This window comes from Zalophus californianus, chromosome 12 (assembly GCF_009762305.2).
Source record: "Zalophus californianus isolate mZalCal1 chromosome 12, mZalCal1.pri.v2, whole genome shotgun sequence".
NCBI lineage: Eukaryota > Metazoa > Chordata > Mammalia > Carnivora > Otariidae > Zalophus > Zalophus californianus.
The window spans coordinates 17,131,496-17,157,030 of record NC_045606.1 but is presented as its reverse complement, the minus strand read 5'-3'; the positions used below and the strand labels follow the sequence as shown (position 1 = coordinate 17,157,030).

General features: G+C 40.3%; 1 protein-coding gene across 3 annotated transcripts in view; it reads left to right on the top strand.

Annotated features, from left to right (window-relative positions):
• PRKAR2B (protein kinase cAMP-dependent type II regulatory subunit beta) overlaps positions 1 to 25,535 on the top strand; it is a 90,988-nt gene that overhangs the window by 58,309 nt on the left and 7,144 nt on the right. For all 3 annotated transcript variants that reach the window (XR_003516328.2, XR_003516327.2, XM_027573009.2), the window contains exons 3-7: positions 907 to 959; positions 8,191 to 8,274; positions 16,832 to 16,938; positions 19,658 to 19,811; positions 24,230 to 24,331. Coding sequence is in view for 1 of the 3 variants with exons in the window: in XM_027573009.2 (XP_027428810.1) it covers positions 907 to 959; positions 8,191 to 8,274; positions 16,832 to 16,938; positions 19,658 to 19,811; positions 24,230 to 24,331 (500 nt within the window). In the remaining 2 variants the exon portion in view is untranslated. The remainder of the gene's footprint in view (positions 1 to 906; positions 960 to 8,190; positions 8,275 to 16,831; positions 16,939 to 19,657; positions 19,812 to 24,229; positions 24,332 to 25,535) is intronic.

Sequence of the window (25,535 nt, the reverse complement as noted above, 5' to 3'; positions counted from 1 at the left end):
TTAAAAATTTCAATAATTTTCCATCTAATTTGCCAAGATTTAAGCAGTAACATCCATTTCTGTTTTATAGTTTAAAGGAATCTTCTTACACATTCTTTGTTAGGACAGTGGATTGGTATAGTCCCTCTAGAAGGAAGCTTGGTAATAAGTATGCCTTAAAAATTGTCATAACTGTTAGCCCCCCAAAAATAACATTTGGGAATAATTCCTACAGCATAATCTGAAATATAGACAAATATTTATGCATGAAGATGTTTATTGCAAGCTTATTTTAATAGAAGCCAGCTAAGTGTCTAGTATTAAGGGAGTGGTTAATTCTAGCTTATGGTAAACAATCAGCAGTCCTTAAAATGATTTTTGCAAAATGTTTCTAATGGCATGTGAAATTCTTACAGTGTTAAATGAAAAAAGCAAGTTTTAACATTGCATATGCAGTATGAAATACACTCAGCTTAAAAACTAGAAAGGAATATGAACGTGTTAATCGTATTTGCTCTTGGAAGATTGGGTTGTGGATAATTTATGAAAAGTACTTATAATTATGATTAAATTGATCATTTCATAGCAGACTTAGGCTTTTTGGGGGGGGTCTGTTCTTTAAGTAATTTTTAGATCTTATGCATTTCTGTAGCTTAGAAACGAAGGTGGAAGAGGTGAAACTGTTTCTCTGAATAACAGAAAGCAGAAAACAATTGTCATTGTCTTAAAGTGCAGCTTTATATTTTAATAAATTCGTTACAGATTTCAATAGGGAATCGTCTTTTCAGTATAGACTGCTTGCCCTGGATGAAATGAATTAATGTTGTTTTATACCATGGTTCTCTTTTTATAAATTTTTAAGGTATATTTATTATAGTATATTTCTTGATGGAATAATCTTTCAAATGTCCATTTTTATTTTTATAGTATGTGCAGAAGCCTATAATCCCGATGAAGAAGAAGATGATGCAGAGTCCAGGGTATGTAATTTACTTAATAAATTAATTCTAAATTATACTCCAGTATTGGATCAGGAATATAATAACAGAAAGAGGTTAACAGGCATATAGATTGACAGGAAGCATAATGGAATTATTTTGACTGTTTCTTTTCCTAGTCTCTCTGATAGCTTACTTCGACTTCAAGTTTTACAGAATTACTTTTCTCCAAAGAGAAAGCATCTTATTCTTTGGATAAAAGGAAAGGTGAACATAAAAATTCACTGCAGTTGTGATTTTATTTCTTTTGCAAAAATACAGCCTGGTGAGGGAAAGTGTTTTTAGCTCTCTTGCTCATAGAATTAATGCTATTTTTCTGACAGTGTTTCTAGTAAAAGAAAATACTAGGGAAAGCCTTCTTTCTGTTCCTACCAATTTATAACAACAGAACCTTATTTGGAAACAAAAACAAATCACAGTAGAATTACATCTAAAGTGCCAGTATAAAAGTTCTTACTTTTTAATATCTATGAATAGTTTGTTCAGAAACTGACTTCTTGAAGGTCGTAATGTTTTTGTAAGAATTTGTCCAGTTTTGTTTGAAGCAGTTTTTAAGCTATGTCCTCCGTTCACCTACTATTTATTTAGTAAAAAGTAAACTAAATAAGAGATTACTGTGCCTGGAAATGGAAAGTAATAATTTACCTTTTTTTTTTTTTTTTGAGTACTTACTTGGCCAAAGCTCCTCTTTTCTGTTTGGCCTCAAAAGATAAACAAAAATTTATTTCTGTAGCTCTGACAGATACTTAAATAAGATTGAGTTTTAATATGGAAAAGCAAATACTATGTTCCTAAGTCATTGCATCATTAAGCTCCCTGAAATATATGTAGAATCCAGTGGGAGAAAGATCAGGAGTCTTATCTTGAAGGTCTTGAAGGAAATCCCGTTTCATTCCCATACCCATGGGGGTTCCCAGCAGCCGTATGGGGGGAGCTCACTGTTTGCTACCAGAACATAAATTAACTTGATAAAGTCTATAAATTCTGGCCTGAAATTATGTTTCCTCAGGATTAAGATACTGTTACTAATGTATAACATGCTGTTAGTACTTCATGTAGTCGTAAAAACTAGGCCTTCCCCATCGTGCCCTTGATTTATGTATCTAGCAGAAACAGTAATGGGTGAGTTTGAAGAGTACACACACTCTTTATTTTGAGTATAAAGGTATACACGATAAAACTTAGTAATTGAGATGTTTGATGAAATGGTTTGATTTAGTAAGAATCTAAACTGAAGGGGCGCCTGGGTGGCTCAGATGGTTGGACGTCTGCCTTCAGCTCAGGTCATGATCCCAGGATCCTGGGATCGAGTCCCGCATCAGGCTCCCTACTCCTTGGGCGCCTGCTTCTCCCTCTGCCTCTCTCTCTCTCTCTCTCTCTCTCATGAATAAATAAATAAATAAATAAAAAATAAAATGCTGGAAAAAAAAAAAGAATCTAAACTGAAGGATATTTCAAAAGGACAGTTTAAAAACAATACACAGTATCTCATAGACTCAGACTGTTAGCCACCATTTGATCCGTGGGATAGGTAAAGTGATTGGCTGGTCACTCCAGTTAATCCCTAACAGTCTTGTATGGGAGGCGGTACCAGTTAAGGTTCATTTGGCTGTGTCATAGAACCCAATCACATTGAGATAAAAATAAAAAAAAGAAAAGTATTGGATGTATGCTTGGAAATCTTACAGAATTCCAGAACGAATTGGAAAAAAAAAAAAACCAAACCCCAAAATCAACCCAAGCCGTAGCTGGCGGGCAGGAGCCAGGCCACATCTGGGGTCCTTCCATAGCAGCGGTGCAGGACTTAGAGAATTGTGTTAGGAGGAGACGTGGCTGCCGGTTGCCCTTATTGCCGTGACTCTCAGCTTAAAGTCCTGGTTTCTCTGGGAGAGTTTCTCATGGACCCAGCTTTGGGTAGGGGGCCAGGGACAAGGAGTGCAGCCTTTGGCTACCAGACGACATCACTTTTAAATGAAGGCCGTTCCTAGAGAAGGAAGAATCTTTGTGAGTCAGGCATTCACTGCTAAGAGTTGTCCCCTGTAACACCCTCCATGTTACTTTTAATAGTTTTTTTGTAATTAATTTATTATAATTATAAAGTGCTTCAGGGTCTCCATTAGTTTGACTATTCTCTAAACATGTTACTAAAAACTGCAGTGTTTTTTTGGTCGTAGATACTACAAGGCAAATTGCACCATAGCCCTTGGAAATGATTACTACAGATTTCAGAATTAATTGGCTCTAAGCAGATACGGAAAAACGTCTGTAAGGAAAACATATATTTTGATAAAGTACCATTTCATTTGAACATTTTGTATTTCACAGATGATGTATCAAATCCTTAAGTCTCGGATTAGTATAAATATTCTCTGATATAAATTTGAAGAAAATTTAAATACTTAAGACGGATTTTGGAAAAATCACAAATTAGATTTTACCTTTAATAAATGAAGCTATAGGGGCGCCTGGCTGTGTCAGATGGTGGAGCATGCAACTCTCCTTCTCGGGGTTGTGAGTTCAAGCCTCGTGTTGGCTGTAGAAATTATTTTTTTAAAAATCTTTAAAAAGCTAGTGAAAATGTAAGAGTTATATATACACCTAACATGTAGCTCTTCTGCTAGAGAAGAGCTGATAATTTGAAGAATGGGTCATTTCCTTGTTGTGTTACCCCTCAAAATTATGGGTTCAGTGGCGAGCACTGTGGGTAAGTCCCTGCCATCTTGGGGCTTAGAGGCTAATAGAATTAGACAACGAGACAGTAAACTAATGAACAGTTACAAATATGAAGTGCTAAAAGGAAACCAAACCCCCCATGGACAGGGTCCCTAATTAAACGGAGTAGTTGCAGAAGTGGGACCAGAGGGTAGAGAAAGGTAGTCTTGCCCCAAAGCCCAGGAGCCCATTTGGCTTGACCTCAGCGCCCCAGCTTGGGAGCTGTTGGCAGTTCTGAGTGCAGGCATCTGTGGCTACAGGCTAGGGGGGGGGCGAAGGAAGGACGGGCCCTTCATGCTTGGGAAATGTGATAGAGTCCACCCAGGTGTTCTGATTTAAATTTTTTAAAGGTTACCTTCAGCTGTGTGTGGACAATGGGCTGAACAAGTAGGAAACTACGTTGTACAGATAGCCCTTGCTTATTAGCAGAATAGATTTGCAGTGTTTTCTTTAGAGAAAGTGTCTATATACCCTTTATTTATTAATTGGTTTTCTCATTTTTTGAAATGAAAGACACCAGTGTTTAGAGCAGAGCTGTCTGTAAACCTTTTTTTTTTTTTTTAACTGAACAATTTACTCTTTCCAGGTAATAAATATTTAGACTTTGAGGGGCGTACAGTCTCTGTCAAAGCTACTTGCTCTGCAGATGTAGCTTGAAAACAGCCGGGGATAAATCATAAATGGATGAGTGTGGCTGTGTTCCATTGCAACTTTTATTTCTGGGGGCGCCTGGCTGGCTCAGTCGGTGGCATGTGCAACTCTTGATCTCGGGGTGGTGAGTTCTAGCCCCATGTTGGGTGTAGAGCTTACTTTAAAAAAACAAAAAACAAAAAAACTTTATTATGGACACTTGAATTTGAATTTATAGAATTTTCACATGTTAAGAAGTATTAATGCTTCTGCTTTTTTCCTCCCAATCGTTCTTAGCTTAGGGGCCTGCAGGCCCCAGTTCGCTGACGCTGGTTTAGAGCACAAATTCTGTAACCATCCCTGCTGGGGTGAATCCTAGCTCTGCAGCTCTGAGCTTTCTGACACTGAAGAAATGACATGGGGAAGTTCATTTTAATGTATGAGATCATGTGGTATTTTTCTTTCTGTCTCACTTATTTTGCTTAGCATAAATTATTACCTGCTTCATGGGGTCAGTTACTAGGATAAAATGAGTTAATATTTTCAAAGCCCTTAAACCCGTGCTTGGCACATAATAAATGCTACATAATTATTTGTTTATACAAACGAGATTTTTACCCTGAAATCAGAAATAAAATTTGGTAAAAAAAAGTGACTTCTAGTGTAATAAAAATCACATTTGGGTGTATGGTTTAGTTACACCCTTAGTTATCCAGATGCAGATCTTATCTGTAGGATCACACCAACCCAAACAGAAAAAAATGAGTCTTTAGAAGTGGGAGAACATCTTTTGAGCAGTTGGTTACAGAGCAGGGGCACCAAAGCCTCAAGGAGTCACCTGATTTCTGACTGTTAGCTTTCCAGAACACAGAACAGGATTTTAATGTGGGGTCTGTAAAAGATAGAAGACTCTCTGAGGAGTGAGGATGGGGAGAGGGGACAGAGGGAGAACGGAAAACAGGGAGAGCCGTAGACCACAGCAGTGGTGGCAGGATTAAGAACCAGAATTGAAAAGGGTTAATGCATTAAAACACTAGTTAGGAGAGAGAGAGAAGAGGAAAAAGCTGTTGTGTGAGGGGTTCCTGCGGAGTGAACGGTCGTGGAGAAAGACTTAAAATTTTTTTTTTAAAGATTTATTTATTTATTTTGAGAATGAGAGAGAGAGAGAGTACATGAGAGGGGGGAGGGTTAGAGGGAGAAGCAGACTCCCCGCTGAGCAGGGAGCCCGATGTGGGACTTGATCCCGGGACTCCAGGATCATGACCTGAGCCGAAGGCAGTCGCTTAACCGACTGAGCCACCCAGGCGCCCAGAAAGACTTAAATTGATAACAAGAGTAAAGCAGGGGCAAGATGGTGCCAAGAATGATTAAAGAAGATAATCTGGGTGATCCAGACAAACCCTACCACTTCCTGAAGCGGGTTCCCAAGAGTCCAGAGAACTGGGAGATGGGGTAGAAGGCAGGAAGCGTTTGTGGGATAAGGAATAAGGGACGAGAAATAAATGTAGAACCCACAGTTGGCTTTGCTTTGGGCCTTGGTTGGCTAAGTGGATATGCCACGTTTCTGGAGCATTTACGGGGACACAAAGGCTATCTAAATTGTGGTGTGCTGACGTTGCTCCCTGGGCTGGAGCACCTCCATCTTGGGCCTAGAACGTTTTTTCCGTAGGGGTGCCATGGCATCCCCAACGTTTTCTCTCTGAGGAGAGAGCTTCTTAGCAGGCAAACATTTTTTTTTAAAGATTTTATTTATTTGAGAGAGAGAGAGAAGGGGGGAGGGGCAGAGCAAGGGAGAGAAGGAGTCTCCAGCAGACTCTGCACTCAGCACAGAGCCTGACTCTGGGTTCGACCCCATGACCCTCAGATCACCACCAGAGCCGAAATCAAGAGTTGGCCACTCAACCGACTGCGCCACCCAGGTGCCCCTCAGCAGGCAAACATTTTATGATTGCTTTGATTTGAGGTTCTAGTTGGAGTGAGAAGTGACTTTTTGTTTTGTTTTATTGTGTTAACCTTCCTTATTTGAAGTAGGGAGATACGAATTTTGGTTGGCATGATTTTCTCAGTGCACTAATTTAAAAAGTTTCTTGTATAGTAAGCACTGAGTTAGTAGGCACCAGGGTCTGCTTTTTCTGTGTCCATATGTCGTCTTAAAATCTAGATTGAGGTGAATATTGATTAGATAGTAAATAAAAGTTTGCATATATCTTACCCATATGGGAAAAAAATGCAGTGACTTCCTCTCCCACTGGCTGATGTTCTTTTGTGTAGTATATAAATAATACACATACATGCACACCTTGCAGACACTGTGAGTTCAATTTCAGACCACTGAAATAAAGCAAATATTGCAGGAAAGCCAGTCAAATGAATTTTTTGTTTTCCCTGTGCATATAAAAGTTATGTGTATACTCTGTTTTAGCATTATGTCTAAAAAAAACAATGTACATGCCTTAATTAAAAATATACTTTATAGCTAAAACATGCTAACCATCATCTGAGCTTTCAGCAAGTCCTAATAACTGATCACGGATCACCATAACCAATACAGTCATAATGGAAAGGTTTGAAATACTTCACGGATTACCAAAATGTAACACAGAGAGATGAAATGAGCAAATGCCGCTGGAAAAATGGCGCTCAATGCAGCGTTGCCATGCACCTCCAATTTGTAATCACATCTTATCTGTGAAGCCCATTAAGGTGAAGTCAGTAAAACAAGGTGTATGCCTGAATACTGTAAATTTCCTTTATTTGGGCCTATGGTTTTCACTGATATTTAGCCACCTGAGATGGGTTTGAAATGCCGATCCTAATTTCCCATTGTGAGTCTTGGTGTATTCATGAGCACAAAGCTCCCCACTGCCTGATTCCGGCTGATCCAATGGTGGGGCCAGTGACGGAGGAGCTGGGGCACCTGCTCGTCAGCCCCCACAGCCGCTCTCTGAACATCAGTGCATCGGTGGTCCAGGAGGGTGACTCTCCATGCTTGCTGCTTTTAGGACTGTCTCTTCCTCTTGACTCATTTTATAGTTACAAACTACCAATGTTCACAAAAGAATGGGCCTTTTGGTTCAAGTGGGTTGAGCCTTCCACTCATCAAAAGAGGCTCTGGAGAGTTGAAACGCCACACTTACAGAGGGCATTCTGTTGGTCTTCGCCCTCCTGGGATGACGCTTTAGGAAGAATAGACCACTGGTTCTCTTTGAGCTCATTCTAAATTGAGCACACCAGGACCATTGGATTCACCTTTCCTCAAATCCACACTCTCGGTACGTCACCCCATGTTTACGTGCTCCCTTTGGAAAACCACTCTCTGTGGGGATAGTTACACACATAGTGTGTAAAAATATATTTAACATCTAATGCAATACACGTGTAAGAATTTATTGACTTCGAGAGGCTGTCCCATTTCAAAGGAAAGGTCTACATCCTAAAAGACTATCTCACTCAGTGGTAGAGTATGAAACAGTATTAGAGAATATCGAGAGAGTATTAAACAGAATGAAGGCAGTCTCCAGACCTTCAGCATAGCCATTGTGGCCTGTTGTCCTTCTGTATGTTCCCACTGGCTGGGAGCTTTGGGGTCTTTAGTGAATAGCAAATCACAGACCTTTACAAAATGAACTTGCTAACCTGGGGGAAAACACCCGTTTGAAAAACATTCAAGTGCTCTGTTGATGAGTGTGCACCACGTCTCGAGACAAGGCTGCACTACTTGCCCTTACTTAGGGGGCTGACAGCTTGTGTCTGGTCCCCTAAGGTGAACCTCAGCACTGATAGTTCTCCCCTCTGACGTCCTGCTGGGAAGTTTTATCCCTTATCATAAGATGAGTAGACTAATTTGTTTGTTAATATGGTGTCCTTTTAGATTATACATCCCAAAACTGATGATCAAAGAAATCGATTGCAAGAGGCTTGCAAAGACATCCTGCTGTTTAAGAACCTGGATCCGGTAAGCTACATCTCAGTGACCAGAAATGGTTTTTTTTTTTCAGCTTCAGAGTAAAGAACGGTTGCAGGGTCTTGGATTTTACCCTCCCAACAAGTTAATGTCCCCCGGGATGACGTAAAGCCCCCCCCCCCCCCGAGATGCCTGCCTACGTGGTAGTTTGTGTTCCAGGAGAGCAACACTAAGCTTGGGAGGTGCAGTGTCCTTGAAGCCATGAGCGCACAGGCCTGCCTGCCCCTTGTCCACGGAAGACATTATCTCATCCCTCCAGGTTACTTTACAAGTGTAGCCCTGAGAAATGGCCCAGATGAAGAGAGGGTTGGACCTTGCATTCTTTGTACACCCAGCAGGAGCATGCAGGGCGGCGCGGGGCCCACGGTGGATTGCCTCTCTCACCGACTAGTGATAGTAATGATATTTTAGTGGCTAACTTTTGTATTATATGTATTTTAAAAGCAACATTTTACTTCGTTTTAAAGGTAGAGGGATTTTTTTCTTTGTAAGGATTTTGAAATCTCTGTTCTTTGGTTCTGGTTTGTATTTTTTCTAGAAACCCCTGTCTTGTGAGCATGTGATTCACATTTTGTCCTGTGCTTGGACCTAAATGTTCTCTTCCTTCATCTCACATTATGCTTCTTTATTGCTATGTGATCATTTGGGTTGCCATGATCCTGCTGCCATGACCCAAATGTGGAAACTGAGTCAACTCCTGTAGCTTACCTCAACTTTTTTTTTAATGTTTTGAGTTTTTTTTTTTTAATGTATTTATTAGCGAGAGCGGCACACGAGCACACGAGCAGGGGGAGGGGCAGAGGGAGAGGCAGGCTTCCCGCTGAGCAAGGAGCTCGATGTGGGGCTTTATCCCAGGACCCTTGGGACCATGACCTGAGCTGAAGGCAGACGTTTAACAACTGAGCCACCCAGACGCCTCTTATCTCAACTTTTTTTTGGTCAAACGCAGCATCTTCTAGTTTTCAGATTGATGCCCTAGAACATTAAGACCTACTCTTTTTAAGATGAGGTCTTCTTAAAGTCATTTTTATAAAGAGGAAGGTACTGTATTGTATTGAGTGTTCTACACTGGGTCATAGGACACCCTGAAACATTTTTTAAAGATCTTTTGTTTCTAATACCGCATATGTTTCTGTCATGTCCTCCGGGAACACGGATTACATTTTGTGACTTTGGAGATGTTGTTTTAGGACCACACGTATATAATTTTGTCCAGTTTGACCCAGGTCCTCTAGAATTCTTACTGAGTTTGTAAAACTGAGCTCTAAAGAATGGGGTTGTTGGTTGTTTGCTCTAATAATGGAAGATTAAGAAATGAAATTAAGGGGTGCCTGGGTGGCTCAGTCAGTTAAGCATCTTACTCCTGATTCCAGCTCAAGTCATGATCTCAGGGTTGTGAGATCAAGCCCTGCATTGGGATCTACACTGGGCATGGAGCCCGCTTAAGATTCTCTCTCTCTCGGTCCCTCTCTCTCTCTCCCCATCCCTCCAAAAAAAAAAAAAAAAGAAATGGAATTAAGATAGAAAATTTAGGAATGGAAATATTTTCTTGTATTAAATGCTAGAATAAGTGACTAAAGGGAATTTGTAAAATTTTGATGGGCTTCCACATAATCCCTCATCTCATTTATCTAGAATGATAATGACTCTGTGACATTAAAGGACACTAAAACTATGTGATCTCTAATCATCTTCCACCAATAGGAGTCCAAATAATGATTAGTGGAAAGCTACAACTTTGTGTGTGTGTGGTATTGGAATTAAACTAATTTAGTATTTAACTCTTTCCTCCAGATACACAGAGAGGACAGCTGTAAAATTAATGCTCAGTTTTACCCTTAGGGGTAGGCTTCAGCTAAGGAGATTTCTCTATTTTTCGACTAGAACTTTACTTGGGAGAGTTTCAGAGCTCACCAGAAGCAGGGCTTCTCTTACTTTCCTGTGTCTGTCTGTCACCAGAGGATCTTGTTCAGAAGGCAGAGTCTGGTTCAGTAGATGTGTGGTGGAGCCTGAGAGTCTGCATTTCTCACCGGCTCTCAGGTGAGGCCGGGGTCCTGGCCCCCCGCCACGCTTCCTGTAGCGAGGATGAGCGCCGGCCGCGAAGTGCTCCAGCTCTGGATTTGGGTGACTACCGCGTGTTCCTCTGTGTGCATACTTTCCTGTTGAATCGAAGCCATATTTCAGTGCTCCAGCAGTGACTGTGTGGTGCTCTCCGGTGCCCCTGTGCCCAGTGATAAATAGACGGGCGTCGGATGGCTGCCAGGCGTGTTTTCCGGAGATGCTGCTGCCTGTTCTGTCTCCTCCTTTCTTGCCATTTCACCTTTAACTCTTTTAAAAGCACTGTGAAAATTTTGGATGCATTTAAAATAATTTTTAAAAAGCTTTCACTAGTATATTCTGGCCAGGAACAGCTTTACCTAATTAAAGTGGTGATTTTTATAAACAGTAAATTTTCTTTTAAAAATTTTATTTATTTATTTGACAGAGAGAGAGAGAGAGAGTGAGAGAGGGAACACAAGCAGGGGGAGTGGGAGAGGGAGAAGCAGGCTTCCCGAGCAGGGAGCCTGATGTGGGGCTTGATCCCAGGAAGCTGGGATCATGACCCAAGCTGAAGGCAGACACTTAAAGGCAGATGCTTAACGACTGAGCCACCCAGGCTCCCCTTATTTATTTTTTTTAAAGATTTTATTTATTTATTTCAGAGACAGAGGGAGAGCAAGAGCCTAAGCAGGGGGAGGGGCAGAGGAAGAAGCAGGCTCCCCGCTGAGCAAGAAACCCCAAGCGGGACTCGGTCCCTGGACCCTGATATCATGATCTGAGCTGAAGGCAGATGCTTAACCAACTGAGCCACCCAGGCACCCCAAATAGTAAATTTTTTTAGCCTTTTTTTGCTGCTATGTTGAAGGTCTTCAATATATGTATTTTAAAAGCCAGTTCTTGGGGCGGCGGGGGAGAAGAAGCCAGTTCACGAAGTTAGCAAATTCATGAATTGTCATTATTGAGTATTTTATAGGGAAGAAGCAAATATATTTACATAGTTGTTTCCAAAAGATGTTTTTTTTAAAAATGTGAGCTCAAGCTATCTTGATTTATTTCCCTACATTTCTGGAAATGATGCAAAATATAGATGAGTAAAACTTTATTTTTGTCAACAGATTACTACCTAGAATAAATAAAAACCTCCCCAAACATGGCAGATTGAAGATTTTAGGTTAAGCTCATGTTTTAAACAGTCTTCTAGTGTTTCACGATACATATTTTTTTTTTACAATACCCGGATGCATTTAAAGTGAATTACATATTCAACTCCAATAACCTGCTTATACAACAGCTCCTTTCACTTTGATGCCCAGACTGCTCACTGTGCTCCGAAGTCCATGTAAAGCCTTTTTAGGGACGCCGCAGAAATACTCAGACATGGCTCTTGTCTTCTTGGAATTTATAATTTGATGAGGGATTCAAAAGCAGTTTCGTACAACATGATCCATGCTGTGATGGAATCAGGACACTGAGGAGAGGGTCTCTCGGCCCCACCTGGGGATTCAGGGAGCTGGGGAGGCCACGCGAGCTGAGCTGCAGAGAGTGAGTAGGAAGGAGAGTGGTTCCACGGGAGCCTGCACCAGCGGACACTGGTGGCGAGAGCTCAGATACGGGTGTGCTGTGTCATCAGGGACCCTTCTAGAATGCGCCCTGTAGTGTCGGCCACGTACTGGAGGCAGGGGGAAGTCACCATCGAAACATCTTAAGCAGAGAAATGAACAATCAAATGTGTCTGAGGTCACTGCAGTGGCAGGATGGAAGGTAGAAAGGCGGGAAATGGGCTTAGGGAAGAGGACAAGGGGACGGTTTCATAAAATATTCAAGATTAGCAGAAGTTGGCACTTTTTAGGGACCGAACGATTTGTGACCTGTTGGAAAGGGTCTAGGATGACTCCCACTGTCTTGCTGGAATGAACACGAGCTGGTACCTTTTTCTGAAACGGGAAGATTGGGAGGAGGAAGGAAGCAGTAAATACTAACTAGGAAGAAGAATGATCTTGGCCTTTTACGTACTATCCCATCTGAATTCCCTGAAGTCGTTGGTAAACTTGGAAATCTGGCACCTCCTAGGCCTCTGAAATTTTTCCTGGGAGGGCTGTATATTCCTATGTTTGAGCACAGCATTTATAATTATTAATCTCTTTGAAGATATCCTTTTCATGAATATTTTAATGCTCGACTCAGTAGGCCATTTTTCTTCTGAAATATTTCTAATTTGAGGCAAACTGAAATAACTTTCCTATGCTCCATGATAGGTTCTTTCATTAATGGAGAGTAAATTGTTATTTTTGAAGTTAGAGACCTTTCATCGAGCTCTAATTTGCTTTCTGTAGAATAAGATGTAGATTTCCTACTGTAGTTGTCAGTCACTGGGATAAGCCTCTGCATATTAAATATTTCCTAAGTTCTTTTCACTCTGTGCATAATTATGGGGAAATTGCATTTTGATTGATTAGAATAGACACCTGTCACAGTGAGAAGTTCTAGAAGAAATGATTGTTCTGTATTTTACCAGGAAATACTTTTTTTGTATATTATGTGTGAATTCCTAAGCTTTATCATGTTTTAAAATGCAGCTAAATACCAAGACAACCAAAAAATTTTCTAGAGCAGTGTATTTCATTTTTTTTCTCCATTTGACATTTAGAGAAAGAGCTAATCAATAAAGCTGATATTCTCTCTCCATCTGGACTAAAAGAGTTGGAATATAAATAGTAAGTGCAACAAAATATTAGTAAAACATTTAATCAAACTTCATAATTTTGATGGATGACCATATGCTGCCTGGTTGATGAACTCATTTGGATAAAATGGTCCCCATGGGGCCAATTAGCCACACATCCAGACAGCACTGCCACACTGGCTTCATCTTTTGCAGGGGCTCCTGTTTCACAAGTAGGTGTCAGAGCTCACACAGGGACTGAGGGAGGGGATGAAAACCCCTTCCTGCAGGACCCACCCCCATGTTCCTCCAAAAGCTTTGCTTAGCTCACGGGAAGATGCAGTAGTATATTCTCTGTTCAAATGGAGAGCTCGGGTTTTTTAATTAAAAGTTCTAAGTCTGTTTGCATACACAATTTATAAAAATCCAAAAAAAACTAAAGAGTAGTCGGGGAGAGAAAATCTCCCTCACACCCCAGCTTCTCAGGAGCCACGTGTTTTGAGCATTCTCATGGGTATTTTTCCAGGGTTATGCTTTGTACAGAGCAGTATGTTGTTTTTTTTTAAATTTCAGTGGCAGCAAACTCTCCATGGTGTCCTGCCCCGTTCTTCTTTTTACTTAGCAATATATCTGTATTTGTAGAGGTTCTGTATTCTTTTTAAAAATTATTTGTGGGCGCCTGGGTGGCTCAGTCGTTAAGCGCCTGCCTTCAGCTCAGGTCATGATCCCAGGGTCCTGGGATCAAGGCCCGCATCGGGCTCCCTACTGAGCGGGGAGCCTGCTTCTCCCTCTCCCACTCCCCCTGCTTGTGTTCCTGCTCTATCTCTCTCTGTCAAATAAATAAATAAAAATCTTTAAAAAATAAATAAAAAAATAAAAATTGTGTCTGGGAGGTGCCTGGGTGGCTCAGTTGGTTAAGCATCTGCTTTCAGCTCAGGTCATGGTCCCAGGGTCCTGGGATTGAGCCCCACATCGGGCTCCCTGCTGAGCAGGGAGCCTGCTTCTCCCTCCGCCTGCCGCTCCCTGTGCTTGTGTTCTCTCTCTCTGTCAAATAAAAAATAAAAAAGCTTTACAAAAATTATTTGTGTCAGTATGATTTTTGATTTTATAAAAGTTTAAATTGGTAACATTTATGTATTATAAAGCTAAACCAGGAAAACGCATTAACATTTTGCTGTTGTATCATTTATTAAATTCGTATATATAACCAAGGAGGGCCCACATCATCAAAATAATATTGCAAAAGAAGAGCAAAGTTGGAGGACTCACACTTGCCAATTTTAAAACTTTTGCTACAGGGGCACCTGGGTGGCTCAGACACTTAAGCATACCACTCTTGGTTTTAGCTCAGGTCATGATTTCAGGGTTGTGAGATCGAGCCCCATGCTCAACAGGGAGTCTGCTTGAGATTCTCTCCCTCTGCCCCTCTCCCCCTTTCTCTCTAAAATAAATAAATCTTAAAAAAAAAAAAAAAAAACCTATACTGCAGAGCTCCAGGAATAAAAACAATGTGTTACTGGCCTGGGTAGACACATAGAATAGTGGAATAAAATTGAGCTCTAGAAACAAACCTATACATTTGATTTATACATTTGATTTGATATCCATTTGATTTTTGATGAGCGTGCCAAGACCATTCAATGGTGAAAGAATAGTCCCTTCAACAAATGGTGCTGGGACAACTGGATATCCCACACACACAGAAACCAAGCTGTGGTTTACGCTGTACACAAAAATTAACTGAAAATGGATCCAAGACCTAAATGTAAACTCCCAAACTATAAAAACTCTTAGAAGAAAACACAAGGGTAAATCTTCATGACCTTGAATTTATTTAGCAGTGGATTCTTAGGTGGACTCCAAAGACAAGAATATGAAAAGAAAGAAATTGGACTTCATAAAAAATAAAAAAATTTGTGCATCAAAGGACATTATTGAAAAAAGTGAAAGACATTCTACCGAATGAGAGAAAATAGTTGCAAATCATATATATATAATGGCCAAATATCCAAAAATGTAAAAAGAACTCTTATAACTCAATAACAAAATAACCCGACTTAAAATTAGGCAAAATACTTGAATAGACATTTCTCCAAAAAAGATATATAAATGACCAATAAACACATGCAAATATTCTCAACATAGCTAGTCATTAGGGAGATGCCAATCCCGAAACCACAATGAAATACCAGCCCAGCACTACCAGGGTGGGTATAATTTTTTTTTTAAGAAGGGAAAATAACAAGTGCTGGCGAGGATGTGGAGAAATTGAAACCCTAGTACTTTGCTCGTGGGAAAGAAAATGGTTTAGGCACTGTGGAAACAGCTTGGCAGTTGCTCAAAAAGTTCTAGAATTACCATATGACTTAGTAGTTCCACTCCTTGGTATAAGCCAGAAGAATTGACATAAATATTCAAACAAATACTTGAATATGAATGTTCAGTAGCCCCACTATTCACAGTAGCCAAAAGCAAAACAATCCAAGTGTCCATTGACAGATGAATGGATAAACAAAATGTGGTATATTTACAGTGGAATATTATTCATCCGTAAAAGAGGAATAAAGTAGGATATATCCAGAACAAGGATGAACCTCGAAAACCTTATGCTGAGTGAAATAAGGCAGAAGCAACAGGACACGTTGTATGATTGCATTGTAGGAAATATCCAGATTAGGGGAATCCATAGAGATAGAAAACAGGTAGGTGTTGCCAGGGGCCAGTGAGGGGAGAATAGCGAAGTGACTGCTTAGTGGGCATAGGGCTTCTTTTTGGGGCAATGCAAATGTTTGGAAACTAAGAAGTGGTGGTTGCACAACTTTTTGGCCACTGAATTGTTCACTTAACCATAGTTAATTTTATGAGAAATTTAACCTCACGAAAAAACTATATATAATTTATCTGAGCACCTTGGTTTCCATTAGTTTCAATATTTAATGGCTCAGATAACACTTTGAGGAGGCAGTTAAATCAATGGTTTACAGAATCAATCACTGAAGCACTTCCACAAAGTCCCTGGGTTCCACAAAACCCAGTTTGAGAAACAGCCCTTTTGTCTGAGGGTCTTTGAATTTTTCCTGTAGTTGTTCTGAGGAAAGATTTCTTCACCTTCTAGTTTATTCTCACTAGCTGAAGTTTATCCTTAAGCCTTGTCAGCCACCCTTGAGCAGAATAAAAATTTCATGTAGTTTAGGTAGTTGAAGGACAGGTTTGACGTTTCTGGCTTCAGTGTTAATAAATCTGTCCTACGGAGGTAAATGGTTGCTTCTTGAAGAGAACTATAGTGGTAAAGAACAGTGATGACAAATTTGCCATAGTCAATTTTGGATTTGCCTATGTTGTTTTTCTGTTATGTGTTTTTGTTTTTGGTGCTAAAACCAAACAAGATTGGAGCCAGAATTTGAATTCACTAAGTATTTAGTTCTAGTGATGACTAAACACAGGGAAGTTTTAAAAACAGTCTTTAAAAGGCATTTGCAGTCGTTCTTTACGAACCTGGTCATTTTAGTTGCCAAGGTTCTATTTCATGTGTAAGGTATATGGTGTTTGGTGGTTTGTTTTTCAATATATTACAGTGGTGATCATTGTGCTGAAATATTCTGAAATAGCTAATTATAATTACTTTCAGGTACTGAAGATGAAAGGAAATACATAATCATCTCATTTGTTAGGTGGCGAGAACAACTGTGCTGTGTACTTTTTCTTTTTTTGACAAGATTTAATGGCAGTGATGATATTTCTGTTTCTTCAAGCTGGTTCACAGAAATATAAAGCCAATTACGGTTAGTTAAAGGAAGATATTGTAGACAAACATAAGGATTGTATCTTTTCTTTTTAAAAAAATAGGAGCAGATGTCTCAAGTGTTAGATGCCATGTTTGAAAAACTGGTCAAAGAAGGGGAGCATGTAATTGATCAAGGTGATGATGGTGACAACTTCTACGTGATTGATAGGTAAGTTTTGCGTAACCCCACTGCTGAAATGTAATGACCCTTCTGTATAAATTCTCAGCGGTTCTTATAACAACTGGCAAATTAATATTTGATAGTTGCTGTTACCTCTTTAATATTCGATAGTGGCTGTTACCTCTTTGTTCTTGTTACTCCATAATATGCCCTGGAAGCCTGCTGTGAATATGTGTGGTGAAACCACATTAGATCATGAAAAGAGGCCTAGTTTATAGAAGAATGGATGGTTTGGGTTAGTTAAATCTATAAATCTCAGTCATTTACTGTGAGCTGCTTCACTTATTAACTTTGGCTTGAGAGGATGCCTGTTACACTTAGGAGGGAGGCAGAGCACAGCATCTGGGGTGTTGAATCATATAACTCAATCTGTTCTTTTTTTATTAACGATAAAGTAAAACATGCACATGGTAGAGAGGGTAGTTTATGTTCTTTGCAGAAATTGTTTTTGCATTCTTGTGCATTAAAAACATAGAGAAGTTATTTTAAAACACCGTAGAGAGATTATTTTATTTAAATGAGAAGGTGGGCATTCATATTGAAAATGTAATTTCAGAAAACATCTTCACTTTGTCAAAGAAGAGCGTGCTTTAAGCAGTAATTAGGTAAGAGCCCTAACTGTACTTGGGGGAGCAGTCTGAACGGAGGCTATATTTCCTCACTTTGGTAAAGTGATGCTGAACTGCCCCTCCCGTTTTGGGAGCCACACAGGTCATCTCTCAGCCTGGCCGGATTCATTGGGTTGCATTTGCTTCTCTGGGTAGAGTTGTGCTCAGCTCATAGCCTTGTGGAAAATCACACCCCATCTGTCTGCACAGCCTCATTTCTTGACTTGGCTCTGTGGTTGGCATCTCTCCTATATCAGCAGTCATGCACGCTCTCCGCGTGGAGGGCTCTCACCGACTCCTCCATTTCCTTGTCTTAATGCCGTGGTGACCTGTAGAGCCATTGTCGAGTGCTGGGCTGGGGTGAGCTCTCTGATTTTAGAACAGACCCATTTATTTCATGTATAAATTAAAGTCTTGATTTTTGTATCCTTAACAGCTTTCATCAGTGAAACACCTCAGAAATTCACTCAGCTGTTACACTGTATTTAACTGTAGGGTATATGGCAAACCGAAATACGGTTAAAAACTCCATTACATTTCCTGGTTCACTTAGATCCTAATCAGCCACTTGACAGATGAAAACTCCCAGGCTCACAGAAGTGACAGGAGTCGGTGAAGGTCAGCCAGCTCGGCATCCGGTCTCTTGGCCACTGTTCGTGGTCTTTCTGTGGCTCCACTCTGCCCCACGCTTCACGTTATCGGAGAGAAATGTGTATGAGAAGGTGGTACAGGCTTTAAGACCATGTGCTGGCAGCTGGACTGGAGGCTCATTTTACTTCTCATCAGCACATTTGTTGTGTACTTTATTCTGTTCAAAGTAGAAAATGTATAAAATGGTTTTGGTGCTAAAGTGTAAATAGTGTTAATAGAAGAATTATTCTGTACTTGAAAAATAGTCATGAAACCCATTCTAGAAGGTATCCTTGAAAAGCCCTTCTATCCATGAACATCAAGCCATTTATTCTCTTATTTGTTAATGTTTGTGTAGTATCTTGTTTTTTGCTTTTGTTTTATCTTTACCATTCATAATCCTTTCCTAATCTTAAAAGCTCTCCCTTTTTTGTCTTTGTTAGGGGTTTAGCCAACAGAATAAAGCCAAAGAATTTCTGCTGTCTGTGCTCCCAGGTGTTTCAGCAAGACTTGAAGCCGTGTTCTCTGATAAAACACAGTGTATGGGAAGAGTGTCGTCTGCAGGAAGAATGTAGTTCTGTAGATACAGGGTCTGTGAAATGTGTAGGACAGCGCCAGGCAGACGGAGGGCTGCTTGCCTAGAACATGAACCCAAATAAAAGATAAGCACAAAATAAAAAGACCTTCAAAAAGACCAGGATCAGATATTCAGTCTGAATTTCTACTACATTTTGCTCTAGCTTGGGGGTCAGTCTGCAGTAAAGCCCCAGATGATGTAAAGAGCCACAGTAAACTCTTTAGGCTTTGAGGCCATGTGGTCTCAGCTGCTTGGCTCTGCTGCTGTGGTACATACAGATGAGCCATCAAGAAGGTGCAGGCAAACCTGTGTGTTTGTGTTCTGGTAAAACTTTATTCATGAAAGCAGGCAGCCAGTCCGGGGGCCTTGCTCTGCTGGCCCCTTCCTTAGATGATACAAGAGCCTTGTAAGTGCTGTATAGTAGGGCTGACCAAATTGTTAGAGCTCTGTTCTTTTAAAAAAAAGTTATCTTCTTCTGATTTCAGGAGTAATACGTGTTCTCTTTAGACACAAAAACTAAAACATCCTTCACTGTTCTTACACTCAGAGATGATTGCAGTCAGCTGCTTCAGAAGGATGTCTGTGCATATTCTGTTCGGTTGGAGTCTCATTTTATCATTTATTTTATTAGAAACTTTTATCGTTTGGTCTCATTTTCCCCCAGCAGGCACATGTCTGGTCCCTACTGCAGTCTAGCTGATGGTGTCTTCCCGCTTGCCTGGCACGGATGTTTTCTCTGGCACATATCAACGTCCTTTTACTACTTGTCATCAGAGAACGGGAAGCTGGAAAGGCGATTTCATCGCACACGGCTCTTCTCCGAAATGATGTTCTATTGTCATGAGATTTGACTTGAGTTACTTTTATCTCTTCTTTTTCATCTGTCCAACAGAGGAACATTTGATATCTATGTGAAATGCGATGGTGTCGGAAGGTGTGTGGGGAATTACGATAACCGCGGGAGTTTCGGTGAACTGGCCTTAATGTACAATACGCCCAGAGCAGCTACAATCACTGCTACCTCTCCTGGTGCTCTGTGGGGTTTGGTGAGTGAGAGATTTATTTCACCCAAGTGTTATTTATGAAAACTGTTATGATGAAAGCCAGGCAGGTAGAGTCTTTTGGTTCTAATAGGTGGATTTCTTTGCGATCCTCCTTGGTCACTGGGGTATTTATTAAGCAGCCACTGGGTGCTGCACTTCTGGGCGCTGGGTTAAATCTTCATGTTCTTTCCCAGTGAAGTCAGGAGCTTAACCTACTGGTCCTGGGAAAGAGACTCAGATCCGAAATGCTCCTCTTTTACCCACCGTTAAAAACCAGCCACCCAGACAAATGAACAAGGCCTCCAGCGCTGTTTTTTCAGGTAGCTTTCTGGGGTATGACATGATCTGTGCTTCCCCAGGTGTGGTCCCCGGACCAGGAGAACCTATGTCACCTGGGCACTTTGCTGGAAATGCAAATTCTGGCCCCGCCCCCTTACTGATTTGGGTCCCCCGAATCAGAAGCTCTTGAGATGGGGCACAGTGATCTGTGCTTGAGCAAACCCACCACGTGACTCGGATGCATGCTAGCTAGAGTTTGAGAAGCCTCCATAAACAGGTTCTCTTGGTGTGCTTTAAAGTGGTAACAGCTTTGCCTCGAAAAGCAGCTGGGTAGCATCAAAATACCTGATGCCTCTGTTTCTCACCTGGACACACATCAGAATTACTTGAAGGTGGGGGAGGGGGGTGGAAATGTTAAAAAAAATTCCTCTTGCTGAGGCTCCACCACAGACCAATTTAATCAGACCCTGCCGGGGTGGGACCTGGGCTTTTAAAATAAATTTGTTAATGGTGATATTTCTGTAAGACTTAAAAGTTGGTTTGAGGTGAGGTGGGAAGGGAGATTCTTTTCATACGTGATATCAGGATGCAGAGTAGCTGATTCTAGGAGGTCTCCGATGTGCTTACGGATTACCTGGGAATATAGTTAAAATGCAGATCCTGATTCACTGGATCTGGAATGAGGCATATGATTTTGCATTTCTCATAAGCTCCCAGGAGACCCCAGTGCTGTTCTGCCCAGAGCACACTTTAAGCAATGCTGATTTTAGGACATGTTTGCAGTGCTTGTATTTTCTTTTTAAATTGTTGAAAACGGCCCACTCTCTAGTTTTGACATGTATTTATTAGATTAGTTCTCTCAAAAATCCTTTTGTGGAAGGAGAAGAGATTGAGAGAATAGGATGTCTGTTTGCAGTCCGGCTCCCAAGGACCGTATGTAGCTTTACATAAGTAACCCGTTACTCCCTGTTGACTCAGCCATTTAACTCTGAAGTCGGTTCCGCTGATAAAAATCCTTTGCTCAGAGAAACCATACATACTGCACATTTCTTCTTGTTAGAATCAGGCAGTTACTGTTGCCGTGGTAAAAATGTGATGAGTCACTTTTAAGTTGTACAAGAAAATTTGAAATTGTTTCACACGAGAAGAAACCCGTCGTGGTCTGGCGTGTTTTAAGGACTGTTAAAGATTTGAATACCCAAAGCCAGCAAAGTAGAAACCCCAAACCAGACTGGGCTAGGTCCATAGGACCTGTTTGCCAGTTATCAGAGTGGTTGGCTCCTTCTAGAGTCCTCTGTGACCTGTTCCATTAAGGAAGGGATCCGCTGAAAGTTCGGTCATTCGAATGAGGTTGCCAGCCAGGGTCAGAGGGGTGCGCGGTCCGGAAGCCGCCTCCCGCACATCCTTGGAACAAGATCACACGTGTAGCAGGCTGGCCCCTCTGAGTACTCATAATTTGCAGCCCTGGCAGAAACCTTAAACTGGGTACCAAGGCCCAGCATTTCCCAGTGTGTGTGATACTTAAGCCATCAAGAAGGATTTAGCATTTTCAGAGATTTTTACTTATCTGTGCATGTTATTCAGGTGGGCAGTTTGTGATGATCATCACCTTGGGTTATGTGCCTAAGTGCAGGAACTTTTTAAAAATTAGAATTAACCTATCACTTAATCCTTCAAATATATTTTTTAAGAGCCACTTACTGAACTGTCCCCTTTCCAGGGAAAGTCGAGTAGAAAAGATGTTTTTCTTTTAAGTCCAGCACATTGGAGCTCTGTCATATAAATGCAGGTAGAAAGATAAGCAGATCCCAAGAGAAAAGTCCTTTGTTAGACTAGTCTAACTTTGTAAATAGTACTTGGTCACTGTTAGCCTTAAGGGTTAACTGATGTGCGTGAACCTGCCGATGATTCAGGGCAATTATTGAAATGACTAGGATGAAAACATTTGAAATGGGACTTTGTGGATTTTAATTATATGTCACAGTGGGTGTGAAGAGGTGGGCCACTAACAGTTTTTCCCAAGACAAATACCTCATTGTGGTTAATTTTTAATCACTAAACTATTTCTCGTCGTCTCTGTTTTGCAATAAACTCTGTCCATAAAATGGTGTTGCAGCCGGTGCCCAAACCTGATTATAGATCAGAATCACTTGGGGAGCTTTTATGACCTATAGGTTAGTGAGCCCTACACGCAGACATTGTTCGAGTCATTGAAGTATGGGGTCTGAGAACAGTTTTTTTAATGCTATAGCTGATTCTGATGCAGACCCAAGCTTGGAAATTATTTCAATAATTTTACTAATTATCTTGCGCATTTTTCTCTTTTAAAAAAGTTATTAGGATTACAACTCCAAATTACAGCCCTTGTCAAATTGTAATAAACTAAATTGGGGAACAGGATGTTTGCTTTCCTAGAGACTTACATCCACGCTGGCATTTTCCTCCATCCCGCCAGTTCAGCTAAATTCAGCCTCACTGTGTTGGACAGTAATTTAATAATTAATGAACATATCGCAGTTTTATTGGATATTAAAGTGGTGTAATTGTTGATCAGTATATGACAAACCAATGTAATTCTGGGGGCTCTTAACTAAGAACCATTATAAATAATACCTTACCGGGATTTTTTCAAAATAAAGTTTGTAGGAAAACAATTTTTTGAGCTGTTATCTTTAAAATTTTCCCGAGTTTCCTAATTGAGTTCTGTATCTTTGAGGTTAAGTAGTATAAACAGAGGAATGTTGGAGAACCCTGAGAATGATAAACACTGGCATTTGACTCTGATATTCAAGAAAGCTGTAGTTCCTCTATGCACATTTTTTAAAAAAAAACTCTGACATAATGTGGATGTGACAACCTAGCGTACATAAGTTTTTCAAGAGCTCATTATAATTGCTTTATGATTAAAAAATTCAAGTGTTTTTCATGCATTTTTTTTCCTGCAACCCACATTTAGATGTCCATTTGGAAAGATCACAACCAGTATATTTACCAGTATATTACTGTGTTTATTTATGTGTCTTTGTGTATAACTGAAATAAATAACTAAACAACACTTTACTAAAAGGTGTGCATGCTGAGATTTTCCATTCTTTATTTTTTACAAAAATGCTGGTCATGGGTGAAGGGGGTCAAAAGGTACCAACTTCTAGTTATAAAATAAATAAGACCTGTGATGTCCTGTCCACCACGGCCACTGTAGTTCATGCTATATTTGAAAGTTGCTAAGAGCGTAGATCTTAAAAGTTCTCACCACTAGAAAAAAAGAATTTGTAACTATGTATGGTGATGAGTGTTAACCAGACTTATTGTGGTGATCATTTCTCAATATATATGAATGCCAAATATATTGTACACCCGAAACTAATATAATGTTATAGGTCCATAATAACTCAGTTTAAAAAAATGCTGGTCATGGTCCGCTGACTTGATTTTGGATATCCTGGGGATGTCATCCACAGTAAAAGAACTTGTGTTAGCCCGAACTCAAGAGACACGGAGTGCAGTGGTGGCTTCCAGGGGCCGAGGGTGGGAGAGATGGGGAGATGGTGGTCAGAGGGTGGAAACTTCCAGTTACAAGGTGAATGAGTTCTGGGGATTGAATGAACAGCATGGTAATTATCATTAACATTGTACACTTGAAAGTTGCAAAGGGAGTCTCAAATGTTCTCCTTACAAAAAAGAAAGGGTAATTATGTGAGGTGATACCAGTATTAACTAATCCTTATATGTAAGTGTATCAAAGCAACGTTGTATACCTTAAACTTTTACACAATGTTATAGATCAGTTAAATGTTAATAAAGCTGGAGGAAAACAAAGACAGGGCTAGTGCTTTCTTAATGGTGCAATAGCACCACCTTGTGGGTTTATCCCAGTTACATGTTGGCCAGTTCTTCCGAATAAAAGGAAATAGTTTCCTTTTTAAAAAAAAAATGAAAGTAATATTTTATGTGGGTCTATATTTTATGCCTGAAGAAATAAAAAAAACCTGAAAAAAGTATAATAACATTAAACTTTTATTTCAAAATCTTCAGTTATTGTTTGTTCCTTATTGGGACTAAAATGAAACTATCTCTTCAAACTTTTTTTCCTAATAAAATCTACCTCTTAACTGTCTTTGTATCTGCTATTCTGCCTTTAGGACAGGGTAACCTTCAGGAGAATAATTGTAAAAAATAATGCCAAAAAGAGAAAAATGTATGAAAGCTTTATCGAGTCACTGCCATTCCTTAAATCGTTGGAAGTAAGTATATGTTTATGCTTTTGTTTTATTTTGCTTTAAAAGTTGTTCTGTTTGGAACATTTAGTTCTGGAGGAAAGTTTCTTTGAATATTTTTATTTGAAAAGATTACATGATGGTGTTTGTATAACATGGTATTTCTTTCACTACCTGTAGCTGCAGATGTTTTGTTTTGCTTTGTTTTACAAGTAATAGACTCCTGTGAGTGTCTAGAACAGATTTATATGTGGTCTTTATCTAAAAGCAGACTTCATGGATATTTACCCAAAGAATACAAAAATAGTAATTCAAAGGGATACACATGTCCCGATGTTTATAGCAGCATTATTTACCACAACCAAATTATGGCAATAGCCCACATGTCCGTCAACTGATGAATGGATGAAGAAGAGGTGTATATACATATATATATATATACACACACACATACACACAATGGAATATTACTCAACCATAAGAGAGAATGAAATCTTGCCATTTATGACAGACGGAGCTGGAGAGTATAATGCTAAGGGAGAAATAAGTCAGTCAGAGAAAGACAAATACCCTATGATTTCACTCGTAATTGAAGAAACAAAACAGATGAGCAGAGGGAAAGTAAAGAGAGACGAAGCAAGAAACAGACTCAACTCTAGAGAACACACTGATCGTCACGGGGAGGGGAGGGGGTGGGGGGTGGGGAAATAGGGGATGAGGAGTAAGGAGGGCTGGGGGACTTGGTGTGATGAGCACCGGGTGTTGTATGGAGGTAACGGATCCCTATATCGTCTGCCTGAAAACTAATATGATACTGTATGTTAACTGACTGGGATTTAAGTAAAAACTTAAAAGATGTAAAAGCAGACTGAGGTAATGATAGAAATGTGGGCAGTAACTAGTTACACCTTTACAGGGAGAGCTTGTCGAAACACGGCGTGTCTTTTCCTTCCCAGTCAACCTTGCTGTTTACCCCTCTGCTCCTTTCCTCTTCAGACTGGCATTCCAGGGTCTCTTTTGTTTTCAGGCTATGCTTACTCACTTGGCGAACTTGTCAAATGCCCTGGCTTTAAACACTGCTTATACATTGATGCCTCCTAAAATGGCCATTACCAGGCCAGGTCCCTCTGTCAAATGGCAGACGCATTTATCCAATTGCATGGTGGACATTTGCGCTCACAGGTCTAACCGGCATCTCAAACCTAGCGTGTCCCAGCTCTCCTCCTCCCCT